Source organism: Bos mutus, chromosome 17 (genome assembly GCF_027580195.1).
Source record: "Bos mutus isolate GX-2022 chromosome 17, NWIPB_WYAK_1.1, whole genome shotgun sequence".
Lineage (NCBI taxonomy): Eukaryota > Metazoa > Chordata > Mammalia > Artiodactyla > Bovidae > Bos > Bos mutus.
The window spans coordinates 28,405,003-28,418,742 of NC_091633.1; the positions used below are offsets into that span (position 1 = coordinate 28,405,003).

General features: G+C 43.2%; 1 protein-coding gene across 7 annotated transcripts in view; it reads right to left on the reverse strand.

The window, feature by feature from the left end:
• LOC102273684 (zinc finger protein 268) overlaps nucleotides 1-810 on the reverse strand; it is a 35,313-nt gene extending 34,503 nt beyond the window's left edge. For 3 of the 7 annotated variants that reach the window (XM_070386380.1, XM_005891199.2, XM_070386379.1), the window contains exons 1-2: nucleotides 624-810; nucleotides 252-307 (exon numbers count right to left, since the gene is read on the reverse strand). In XM_070386380.1, the coding sequence (XP_070242481.1) occupies nucleotides 252-284 (33 nt within the window). In that variant the 5' untranslated portion in view covers nucleotides 285-307; nucleotides 624-810. Of the gene's footprint in view, nucleotides 1-117; nucleotides 181-251 lie in introns of all 7 variants that reach the window. The other 4 variants (XM_070386377.1, XM_070386375.1, XM_070386378.1 and 1 more) reach the window with 4 other exon arrangements.
• Nucleotides 811-13,740: the final 12,930 nt, after the last annotated feature.

Below are 13,740 nucleotides of genomic sequence, written 5' to 3' on the forward strand. Positions count from 1 at the left end.
TGGATGATTACGTCTTTTAAACTCAAGGTTCAAGGTACAGAATTGGCAGAAAAGAGACTGAAGTTAGTAAATTAACAGTTTGATGACAAGAAGCGCTTCTGGACGGCCTAACGTTACCTAAAGGAGGCCCAGTGGTTTGGCAGCGGGATGGGGAGAGGGAACTCCATGCAAACGCCAACCCTGGAAGAGACGGATGAGCACATGTCGGTGTTTAGGGAGTTTTTCAGAAACGAAAGAAAATCCCTACTCACCCAGATGGCAGCTGTCCGGACCCTGGTGGCCATCCCCACAGCCAGTTTTGAGTTCCCTGCAAGAGAGTGGCAGAACCCGATGGCTGTGGGACGAGAGAATCGTCAGGGAACAGATCTCTCCGCCGCGCCCGCGCCCACGCGGGACCCTCTAGATCCCTGAGGACGCGCACCTCTCTCCTCTCACGCAGCCGCGGCGTTCCCCACCTTCGTCCCCACCTACACACACGCGACTGGGCCAGGGCAGGCGTAAGGGAGGCCAGACTAGTCTGCACGGTCCCGCCCCCTTGATTTTGGAGGGAATCGGCGCGCACCGCTCCCCCGAGCCCTGAACTGGTAGCGCGGGAATGCGGGGGAGACGCGCTCCCAGCTGACCTCCTGGATCTTGCAACCAGATCTGCTCGTTCTCCCTCTCGACTTTGAGTCACCCGCTCTGAGCGCTTCGGCGACGGCCCTCGGGCAGCCGAGGTCGGCCGGCACCAGCTCAGGTCACCGCGACCGGCATGGGACTCGGCCCACCGAACAGGGCTCTCCCCGGCTGGTGCCGAGTGGATGGCGGCTGCTAGGGACGCACAGGAATTGCGTCAGTGAGACCCACGGGCAGGACAAACTACAACTCCCAGAAGCCTCCGCGGTCATCCCTCCTCCGGGGGTGGCTCCGGCCAAGGGCCGCCGGGAGGGGGCGCTGCAGCCGCGAATCGCGGGGTTCCCGGCCCTATCCTTGGGCGGGTGTTTGGGGGCTTTCAATAATACAGAGGATTAAAAGAATTGATGGCAATAGCGCAAAGTGGGTAGGGGTGTGCGTTGACTTTAAAATATTTTGATTCTTGCTTTCCGATGGCAGAAGTACTAATTTAAAGTTTAATAACAAAAAGATCCATTTCATTGTATAAGGGACATTTTTATGTAAATTAAATTTATTTTCCAGAAAAATTCAGAATGGCATTGTTTTCCTTTGGGGGTGGGGATGGGAGAATCTTTTAACTGTCCGGCTTAATGTAAAACGGCTGGATTCTCATATGTGCTTCTGCATTCACTCTGGTTGTATATGTTGCTTCTGTGGAAGTATATTAAAACATCTGGCTTCACATAGGTATGTCGTTGGAAAAGGACAGTATTTTAATATACTTAGATAATTTTACTTCTTAGTAAAAGCTGAACAGGCATAGGTCAGTTGCAGTATACCATCTAAAACCATATAGGTAAACTTTTTCTACTCTATTAAAACTCATTGGTCTGTCTTGGACTTTGAATGGCTAGTTTTATCAGGCATGATTTCGTAACATCATACACTGGTCATTTGGAAAATATGGGTTCATCGACTAATGCATATCTTCCAGATGTTGACACCTTTCATTGTACAATATGAAAGCTGCTATTCATCAATATGATCACTGATGTTAAAGTACTGAGAATCTGTGAAGTTTACAGAGGCAGATACAAGATTTCCAAAATTCCATTTTCACTTGAAAACTCTAGTTTTATGTTGGCAAAAAATGCTGTCTTTGTTTCCCTTTAAGTGACAGCTTATTTGGTTGACTGTTGAGATGTCTGCCACATCCCCATGTCTGCCTTATCTTTCAGTTTTTCTTTCAATCAAAGTTCAGCTCCCAATTCATATAATCACACAGGTGATTTTCCTGGAGACTACTATGGAATTTCAGGATACAGCACAGAATACTTGTTGCAAAGATACTAAAAAGATGTGGACTCAAGAGTTGAGATTTAATAAAAATATTTTTCACTGCTCCATCAAGAAGCGAATTGGTCTTTTTGAACAATGAGATAGTTATAAAAGAATAGAAAAAACTGTTGTCTCATAATACATTTAAATTAAATTTTAAATATTAAATGTTGAAAGGAAGGACATGAGTTTGAGCAAACAAAGGGAGATAGTGAAGGACAGGGAAGCCTGGCATGCTGCAGTTCATAGGATCGCAAAGTCTAAGACACGGCTTAGTGACTGAACAACAAGTTCTATGCTGAAATGTGGAGTTAGCATCCTTTGCCCACTTGTTTGTTAACCAATCTCTGTAATCTACTAAGTTCTCGTGTTGTCTTGGTTTTCTGTGGTGCTATAACAAATCACCGCAAACTTGGTGCCTTAAAACTACACACATTTATTATCTCACACTTCTGAAGGTCAAAGTTCCAACAGAGATCTTTTGGATTAAATCAAAGTGTTGACAGTGAGACAGGCTGGGACCTGGGACCCTTAACTGCAATGCTTGCACTTGGACACACCTCTCCTCAAGCAACAAGGTACAAAGAAACTCTATGGAACTAAAAACAACTGCACATCTGGGAAGTTGGGGCAAATTCTAGACAAACGATACAAGGAGACCAAAAAACCCAAATGCCACTTTTGAAGAGCTGGGAGCAAAAGCAGGGTACTGCTTGGACCCCTTGTTCACAACACCACCTAAGGGGTGGGCAAAACACCTAAGCCAGCCCTCCAGCCCGACTCCTGGTCACACTCCTACTGTCACCCCCTATAAGGAACCAGCTCATGCCCACCTTAGGGAGTGAGCAAGGGAACCTATTACCTGTTCTCACTCCTCCCTGCTGCAGTAGAAGTTCTGAATTCCTTGTCTGGCCTCTGATCAATTTCTATTGACTACGGAGGCCAAAAACCCTGGTTGGTAATGTCAGGTCTGTTTTACTTCTCTCCTTTCGTTCTTGCCTTGTTATAACAAAGATTTGGAACAACAGACTACTTACAGCTCAGGCAGGATTTCTTGACCCCTCTCTCATTGTAGCAAGGATTCAAAACAACAGACTGATTACAGTTCAGTTACAGGCTCTTCCCTGGTGGCTCAGATGGTAAAGCATCTGCCTACAATGTGGCAGACCTGGGTTTGATCCTTGGGTTGGGAAGATCTCCTGGAGAAGGAAATGGCAACCCACTCCACTACTCTTGCCTGGAAAATCCTATGGACAGAGGAGCCTGGTAGGCTACCATCCATGGGGTCACAAAGAGTCGGACACGATTGAGTGACTTCACTTTCACTTTACAGTTCAAGCAGATAGATCTTTTATTAAACAGCGGACAGAACGAAAGAGTGGCCACAGTCCCTCTTGGCTTCCCTTTTTATACTCCCTGTCTCCTCCTCTCCTCCTCTTGGTTCTGCCCTATGCAAAATACAAATGGGTGTATGCTCAATCAGGTAAGGGGACATGTCGGAGCATACGTGAAATACAGTTTTTACGTATTCATTAGAGTTTTTACATATTCATCTACCTGGGGGTGGACTGAAAGTTTTGATAGTTGCAAGTTACGTAACAACAGACTTTATAGTGCTTGTCTTTCCCATAATTCAGTCTGTTAATATCAGATGTATATATGTATAAAATATTTATGAACGCTTAGGGCTCCTAGCTGCATAAGGTTACTTGAGGACACAGTTATGCATCAAGGGTGCATGTGCCGGAATTGAAGAAGCCCCTATGGTCAGTTTGTATCCACTGTGTGCCTAGGGCACACGTGCAGGAGTTGGAAAAGTCACTGTGGTTATTTTGGTAGCGTATCTGTGAGCTTTCCCGGGCGTGCCTGGGGTGGGGTTTAGAGATCAGCTTGCATCCTTTCCAGCTAGCCACCTCTAGTTGCTCATGCCTAACTTTCTACCTAACAGTAACAGCAGGGCTGCGTTCCTTTCTGGAGGCTCTTGGGGAAAATCCTTTCCTTACCTTTTCCAGGTTATAAAGGCCGTGAGTATCTCTCAGAACCAGCAACAGAGTCCTCCTCACGCCGCATCACTCTGGCTCATTTTCTGCCTCTTCCACTTTAAGGACTCATGTGATCACATGAGGCACACACAACAATCCAGGATAATCTATTTTAAGGTGGGCTGAGAGCAAACGTAGTTCCCCTTTGCTGTGCAAGATAATATATTCATAGGTTCCAGGATCGGGATGTGGACGTCTTCCAGGGGCCACTACTGTTCTGCTGGACACTGCTGTTCTGTTTCTTAGTCTCTATTTTGTTCCATTGATATTTTTGCCTCTAATAGGGGTCTGCAAACTTTCTTTATAGAAGGCCACTGTGTTAGTTTTCTAGAGCTTCCATAATAAAATACCAGAAGGTGGCTTAAATAACAGAAATTAATTTTCTCACAGTTCTGGAGCTGAACATCTGCGATACAGGCATTGACAGAGTTGATTTTTGCTGAGGTCTCTCTCCTTGGCTTGTAGCTGCCAGCTTCTCCCCCTGTCTACACAGGCCATCCCTCATGCAGTTCTGGGTCCTAATCTCCTCTTCTTGTAAGGACACCAGTCATATTGGATTAGGGCCCAACCTAATATCCACATTTTGACTTAAGTTTAAACTTGAAAGATCCTAGGAAGGGACATTCTGAATTATGGGGGATCAGGACTTCAACACAGGAATTTGGGGGGAACGCAATTCAGCCAATAACAGTTAGGGCATTTCCCTGGTGGTACAGCAGATAAGCATCCATCTGTCAATGCAGGGGGTATGAGTACGATCCCTGGGCCAGGAAGATGCCACATGATGTGGAGCAGCTAAGCTCAAGCACCACGATTACTGAATCTGCACTCATTGAGACCTTGAGCCACAACTACTGAGCCCACATGCTGCAACTATTGAAGCCTTTGAGCCTAGAGCCCATGTTCCCCAACAAGAGAAGCCAGTGTACCACAATGAAGAGTAGTCCCCACTCACCACAACTAGAGAAAGCCCACAGGCAGCAATGAAGACCCAGTGCAGTGAAAATAAATAAATAAATAATTTAAAAATCAGTTAGTAAATATTTTAGGCTTTGCAGGCCATCGTCTATCGTAACTACTGAATTCTGCCACTGAGGCACAAAAGCAGCTACAGATACTACATAAAATGAATATGGCTGTGTGCCAGAAAAACTGTGACAGCAGCCAGATTTGACTTATGGTCTGCTATTTGCCAACTTTTGCTCCACACTATGCTTTATCATTGTCTTGTTATTATGTCATTACAGCAAGCCATAACAAGCAGTAGGTCAAAGCCCTTTCTTATTGTTGTTCTTCAACAGGGCCTCAGTTCTTCTTCCTCCTTTGGTCTTGCATGTACATTTTAGGCTTTGCTTGCCAAGTTCCATGTAAAGCCTCCATAATAAATAGTGACAGCTGTTAGCATGTACCTCCATGCGGCAGGCACAGCCAAGTCACTATCCAACAAATCTCCTGCCTTCTCAGATGAAAGAACACTGTGTATGCTCAGGTACAGGTTGGCTGTACATTTGTGGCAGCCCCCTTTCCAGGTTCAGTGGATGGATGTTGGCTTCTTCATCAATTCATTCAATTAATTGAATGAATATTTGCTGAACACCCACTCTGAGCTGTACATGAGTAATTAAAGTGAAGCATTCATGCTGGCAGGGAAGACAGATAATAGATAGGTAGATAGAATGATAGATTAAAAGGTAATAAGCACTGTGGAAAAATGAAAAAGAATCAGGTAAAGGGGATTAGCAGTGCCTGTGGGGTGGTACTTTCAAATAAAGCAGCATTTAGTTTCTTAGACCTGCTGTAACAAAGCACCATGGAGTGTGAGCTTAAGCAACAGAAACTTATCGTCTCCCAGTTCGGGATGGTGGAAGTCCAAAACCAAGGTGTGGCTGGGAGGGGTTCCTTCTGAGGGCTGTGAGGGAAGGGCCTGTCTTAGCCTTCCTCCTGGACTTGTGGACCCTCTGTCACCTGTGTCTCTTACCATCTTACTTCTGTTTGTATTTTTGTGCCCAAATCCCACCCCCTCCTTTTTCTTTAAACTGAAGACACTAGTGGTACTACTTCAGGGGTCATCCTAAGGACCTCACTTTAACTTGATTACCTCTATAAATACCCTTCTTTCAAGTAAGGTCACATTCTGATACTAGGGGTTATGACTTCAACACATGAATTTGGGGAGGACACAATTCAATCCAATCTCCTTCCACAGGGCTGTGTGACAAGGGAGCTTTGTCACTAAAAATATCTAAAACTTAATTCCTAATATATGGAGCCAAAAGCAGCTAGCTTTTCCAGCCCTCCAAGGCCCCAAATCTGTGGAATCTCTATTCCCTTCTAGCACTTGAATTTATCTCATTATTAGAACATCCTGCCGCTCTAAACTACTAGCTGTTTATATACACCATTGCTTTTTCAACTAGGGCCAGTACAGCTGCTGAGACACTAGACACATAGCCAGCTTGCAACTTGTTTAAGGACAAAGTTAACTAAATCAATTTTTTCCATTTCTTGCCATGTAACAAGAAAACCATTCCACAGATGAAATCAATGTGTGCTTCAATAATGGATGAGTATAAAGAAAGTATTTTCTGATTCCCCATGTGCCTACAGCATTGGAGGCCAAGATGCTGGGCCTTTCTTAGGATTACTCAGTGCTTTCCCATTACCCTGAGGAGCATGCCAGGACCCTCAGCCAGATGTGTAGGCAGTAAGGAGTGGCAGAAAACCTGCACATATTGGAGCCCAGGTGATCTGGGTGCCTCCACTTCTTACTGGTCCCTGGGGACAAGCCACTCTGAACTCATGAGATAAAAAGGACACACAAACTGCTGTGCAGACAAAATGTGCTGTAACTCATGTGTTCCATGATACTTTAACATGATTAGCTCACTTTCTTCCTGTTAGAACCTAGCTTCCACTTAGTAGCTGTGTCATTTTAAGATACCAAGAAATCAGGGCTTTCCTTGTGGTCCAGTGGTTATGAATCTGCCTGCTAATGCAAGGGATATCGGTTTGACTCCTGGTCGGGGAGGGTCCCGCATGTCATAGAACAGCTAAGTCCATGTGCCACAATTGCTGAAGCTTGAGTGTCTAGAGACCATACTCTACAAGAAGAAGCCACCGCAATGAGAAGCCCACACACCCCAACTAGAAAGTGGCCTCCACTTTCACAACTAGAGAAAGCCTGTATGCAACAACAGAGACCAAACCCAGCCTATATGACAAACAAACAAACAAACAAACGGTATCAAGTCACCAACACGATGATAATACAAAGATGGAGACATCTAGAGGATGTTGTTGATGGAGTTCTAAGTGAACTTGTCTCAAGAGGAAATAGCAACAGCAGAGCATATTTATTTTTTTATATTAGAATAGCAGATTTTATAAAAACTTCTCCCATCAGCCTTTATCTTATCTGAGGCCTGCCATACTTGATAGCTGTTGTACAAAGCTCTGCCATTTACAAGCTATGTGATTTGCAGCAAATTCCTTAAAAATTCCAAACTCTAGTTCCCTTAACTGTAGGGTGAATGATATTAAGCTCCTCATAGGGTTATGGATAGAAATATTCTAATGTGTTAAAGGGCTTCACAGACTGGCTATCTCGTATTAAGCTGTCTATAAATGAAGTAAAGTGAGTGAAGTGAAAGTTGCTCTGACTCTTTGTGACCCCATGGACTATACAGTCCATGGGATTCTCCAGGCCAGAATACCAGAGTGGGTAGCCTTTCTCTTCCTCAGGTGATCTTCCAAACTCAGGGATTGAACCTAGGTCTCCCGCATGCAGGCTGATTCTTTACCAGCTGAGCCACAAGGGAAGCCCAAGAATACTGGAGTGGGTAGCCTATCCCTTCTCTAGCGGATCTTCCTACCCAGGAATCGAACCGGGGTCTCCTGCATTGCAGGTGGATTCTTTACCAGTTGAGCTATGAGGGAAGCCCCTATAAATGAAGATGAATTACAAAAAAATAAGAACCATTATACTATTGTTATTTGCATTTGCTTGGAGCTGCAGGTTTTCTAGTTTCCCAGAAATACTTGGTTTTCTAATTCCTTAAAACACCTTTATTGAGGTTCAATTTACACACAACAAACTGGATCCAGCTAAAGAGTCCAGTTCAATGAGTTTAACAAATGAAGACAGTCATGGAGCCACCACTACAACCAAGACATGGGTCATTCCCAGGGATTCCCTTGTGCTCCTGTCTGTAGCCTACTGCTCTCCCACCTGGGCCACAGGTGACCACCTAACTCTCTCCTTTACATGTTACGCTTTCTAGAATTTTATAGGTGGGAGTCTTATAATGTGGACTGTACTCTTTTGTGTCTGAATTCGTTTAACCATCTAGACTTGTAGGGCTAGACTACAATGTGTTTATCTACCCATAAGTTGTGAATTACTATACCTGTGTTTACTATATCTGTGTTTCATCCAGTTTTAGGCCATTATGATGCTGAGCATTTTGGTATACATTTTTGCCTGGACAGGTTTTCAACTCTCTTGGTTATTTACCTAGGAGTGGAACTGATGGGTCACATAGTAACTGTAAGTTTAGCATTCTGAAGACATGCCAAACTGTTCTCCAAAGTGGCTGCTCAGTTCAGTCAGTCAGTCAGTCAGTCATGTCCGACTCTTTGTGACCTCATGGACTGCAGCATGGCAGGCTTCTCTGTCCATTGTCAACTCCTGGAGCTTACCCAAACTCATGTCCATAGATTTGGTGATGCCATCCAACCATCTGTATAATCATAAGGGATTTGATTTAGGTCGTACCTGAATGGTCTAGTGGTTTTCCCCACTTTCTTCAATTTAAGTCTGAATTTGGCAAAAGGGAGTTCATGACCTGAGCCACAGTCGGCTCCCAGTCTTGTTTTTGCTGACTGTATAGAGCTTCTCCATCTTTGGCTGCAAAGAATATAATCAATCTGCTTTTGATATTGACCATCTGGTGATGTCCATGTGTAGAGTCTTCTCTTGTGTTGTTGGAAGAAGGTGTTTGCTATGACCAGTGAGTTCTCTTGGTAAAACTCTATTAGCCTTTGACTTGCTTCGTTTTATACTCCAAGGCCAAATTTGCCTGTTAACTCCAGGTATCTCTTGACTTCCTACTTTTGCATTCCAGTCCCCTATGATGAAAAGGACATCTTTTTTGGGTTAGTTCTAAAAGGTCTTGTAGGTCTTCATAGAACCCTTCAACTTCAGCTTCTTCAGCATTACTGGTCAGGGCATAGACTTGGATTACTGTGATATTGAGTGGTTTGCCTTGGAAACAGAGATCATTCTGTCATTTTTTGAGATTGCTTCCAAGTTCTGCATTTCGGACTCTTGTTGACTATGATCACTACTCCCATTTCTTCTAAGCAATTCTTGCCCACAATAGTTAGATATAACTGAGTTAAATTCACCCAGTCCAGTCCATTTTAGTTCGCTGATTCCTAAAATGTTGTTCACTATTGCCATCTCCTGTTTGACCACTTCCAATTTGCTTTGATTCATGGACCTAACATTTCAGGTTCCTATGCAATATTGCTCTTTACAGCAACAGACTTTACTTCCATCACCAGTCACATCCACAACTGTGTGCTGTTTTTGCTTTAGCTCCGTCTCTTCATTCTTTCTGGAGTTATTTCTCCACTGATCTCCAGCAGCATATTGGGTACCTACCAACCTGGGAAATGCATTCTTCAGTGTCTTATCTTTTTGCCTTTTCATACTGTTCATAGAGTTCTCAAGGCAAGAATACTGAAGTGGTTTGCCATTTCTTTCTCTAGTGGACCACGTTTCGTCTGAACTCTCCATCATGACCCATCCATCTTAGGTGGCCCTATATGGCATGACTCATAGTTTCATTGAGTTAGACAAGGCTGTGGTCCAAGAGCCTAATCAGATTGGTTAGCTTTTTGTGAGTGTGGCTTTCATTCTTTCTGCCCTCTGATGGAGAAGGATAAGAGGCTTATGGAAGCTTCCTGATGGGAGAGACTGACTGAGGGGGAAACTGGATCTTGTTCTGATAGGCAGGGCCATGCTCAGTAAATCTTTAATCTAATTTTCTGTTGATAGGTGGGGCTGTGTTCCCTCCTTGTTGTTTGACCTGAGGCCAAACTACCTGGAGGTAATGAAGATAATGGCCACCTCCTTCAAGGCGGCTGTACTATTCTATAACGACCCCAGCAACCTATGAGGTTCCAATCTCTCCAATCCTCAATAACTAGCATTATCTTTTCTTAGTCATGTTACCAGCTGTGAAGTCCTATTTCCTGGTTTTGACTTGGATTTCTCTAAAGACTGATGATATTGAGCATCTTTACATGGGTTTGGTTTAGTTGCCAAGTCATGTCTGACTCTTTGCGATCCCATGGACTGTTGCCTGCCAGGCTCCTCTGTCCAGGGTATTTCCCAGGTAAGAATACTGGTGTGGGTTGCCATTTCCTTCGCGAGGGGATCATCCCACACCAGTGATTAAACCCAGGTCTCTTGCACTGGGGCTTCCCTGGTGGCTCAGAAGGTAAAGATTCTGCCTCCAATGTGAGAGACCCAGGGTCAACGTCTTGGTGGGGAAGATCCCCTGAAGAAGGGAATAGCTACCCACTCCAGTATTGTTGCCTGGAGAAGTCCGTGAACAGAGGAGACTGGCATAGTGTTGCAAAGAGTCAGACACGACTGAGTGACTAACACTTTTCACTTTCTTTCCTTACTGACTGAGCCACCAGTGAAGCCCTTGCATGGGTTTACTGCCTCAGTTCAGTTCAGTCGTTCAGTCGTGTCCGACTCTTTGCGAGCCCATGAGTGGCAGCACGCCAGGTCTCCCTGTCCATCACCAACTCCTGGAGTCCACCCAAACCATGTCCGTTGAGTCGGTGATGCCATCCAGCCATCTCATCCTCTGGCGTCCCCTTCTCCATCTGCCATCAATCTTTCCCAGCATCAGGGTCTTTTCCAGTGAGTAGCTCTTCGCATCAGGTGGCCGAAGTATGGAGTTTCAGCTTCAACATCAGTCTTTCAAATGAACACCCAGGACTGATCTCCTTTAGGATGGACTGGTTGGATCTCTTTGCAGTCCAAGGGACGCTCAAGAGTCTTCTCCAACACCACAGTTCAAAAGCATCAATTCTTCAGAGCTTAGCTTTCTTTATAGTCGAACTCTCACATCCATACATGACCACTGGAAAAACCATAGCCTTGACTAGATGGACCTTTGTTGGCAAAGTAATGTCCCTGCTTTTTAATATGCTGTCTAGTTGTAATAACTTTCCTTCCAAGGAGTAAGCATCCTTTAATTTCATGGCTGAAATCACCATCTGCAGTGATTTTGGAGCCCAGAAAAATAGTCAGCCACTGTTTCCCCATCTATTTCCTATGAAGTGGTGGGGATGCCATGATCTTAGTTTTCTGGATGTTGAGCTTTAAGCCAACTTTTTCACTCTCCACTTTCACTTTCATCCAGAGGCTTTTGAGTTCCTCTTCACTTTCTGCCATAAGGGTGGTGTCATCTGCATATCTGAGGTTATTGATATTTCTCCCAGCAATCTTAATTCTAGCTTGTGCTTCTTCCAGCCCAGCGTTTCTCATGATGTACTCTGCATATAAGTTAAATAAGAAGGGTGACAATATACAGCCTTGACGTACTCCTTTTCCTATTTGGAACCAGTCTGTTGTTCCATGTCCAGTTCTAACTGTTGCTTCCTGACCTGCATATAGGTTTCTCCAGAGGCAAGTCAAGTGGTCTGGTATTCCCATCTCTTGAAGAATTTTCCACAGTTTATTGTGATCCACACAGTCAAAGGCTTTGGCATAGTCAACAAAGCAGAAATAGATGTTTTTCTGGAACTCTCTTGGTTTTTCAATGATCCAACGAATGTTGGCAATTTGATCTCTGGTTCCTCTGCCTTTTCGAAAACCAGCTTGAACATCTGGAAGTTCACAGTTCACGTATTGCTGAAGCCTGGCTTGCAGAATTTTAAGCATTACTTTACTAGCGTGTGAGATGAGTGCAATTGTGTGGTTGTTTGAGCATTCTTTGGCATTGCCTTTGTTTGGTATTGGAATGAAAACTGACCTTTTCCAGTCCTGTGGCCACTGCTGAGTTTTCCAAATTTGCTGGCATATTGAGTGTAGCACTTTCACAGCATCATCTTTCAGGATTTGAAATAGCTCAACTGGAATTCCATCATCTCCACTAGCTTTGTTCATTGTAATGCTTCCTAAGGCCCACTTGACTTCGCATTCTAGGATGTCTGGCTCTAGGTGAGTGATCACACCATCGTGATTATCTGGGTCATGAAGATCTTTTTTGTACAGTTCTTCTGTGTATTCTTGCCACCTCTTAATATTTTCTGCTTCTGTTAGGTCCCTACCATTTCTTTCCTTTATTGAGCCCATCTTTGCATAAAATGTTCCCTTGGTATCTCTAATTTTCTTGAAGAGATCTCTAGTCTTTCCCATTCTATTGTTTTCCTCTATTTCTTTGCATTGATTGCTGAGGAAGGCTTTCTTATCTCTGCTATTCTTTGGAACTCTGCATTCAGATGCTTATATCTTTCCTTTTCCCTTTTGCTTTTCACTTACCTTCTTTTCACAGCTATTTGTAAGACCTCCTCAGACAACCATTTTGCTTTTTTGCATTTCTTTTTCTTGGGGATGGTCTTGATTCCTGTCTCTCCTGTACAGTGTCATGAACCTCCATCTATAGTTCATCAGGCACTCTATCAGATCTAGTCCCTTAAATCTATTTCTCACTTCCACTGTATAATCATAAGGGATTTGATTTAGGTCATACCTGAATGGTCTAGTGGTTTTCTCTACTTTCTTTAATTTCAGTCTGAATTTGGCAATAAGGAGTTCATGATATGAGCCACAGTCAGCTCCTGGTCTTGTTTTTGCTGACTGTATAGAGCTTCTCCATCTTTGGCTGCAAAGAATATAATCAATCTGATTTTGGTGTCAACCATCTGGTGATGTCCATGTGTAGAGTCTGGTGCATGTGTAGAGTAGTTTACTGGCTACCTGTATGTATTCTTTTGTGAAGCATCTGGCATATTATTTTGCACATTTTTTCTTCTTACTATATAACTTATGAATTATATGGGTTCTTTGTATTTTGGACACAAGTTTTTGTCAGATAGACATATTGTTACTTAACACTAGTCTATGGCTTACCTTTTTATGTTTTTTTTTTTTTCCTTTTTATGTTCTTAATGGTGTTTCCAAGAGTGGAAGTTTTAAAGTTTTATTATGTCCAATTTAGTTTTTCTTTCATTATTCATGTATTTTGTTCTATTTTGGTTTAGCCAAGGGTCATAAACATTTTCCCTTGTTTTCTTTCAGATACTGAAAAGTTCTAGCTTTTCTATTTTAAATTTGTGATACATTTTATTTCTCAATGTGATGTGAAGTAAGGGGAGGACTTTTTCCATACAAATACCAAGTTTTTACACCACCCTTCACTTAAAAGAATGTCTTTTCCACATTTATTTTGGTTCTCATGTCAAAAATTAATTGACAATATTTTTGTAGGTCGATTTCTGAATTCTCTATCCTGTTTTATTGATTTATATCCACCCTCATGCCAAAATTTTATTAGTATTTTTCTATAGTAGTGCACTTTGAAATTAGGTAGTGTAGGCCGTTTAACCTCATTCTTTTTAAATAATTTCTTTGGTTATTCTAGGTCCTTTGTATTTCTGTACAAATTCTCGATTAACTTGTCAATTTCTTTCTTTTTTGTTTTTATTTTGGTCAATGTTTTTATTACACAGCAAGTAAAAT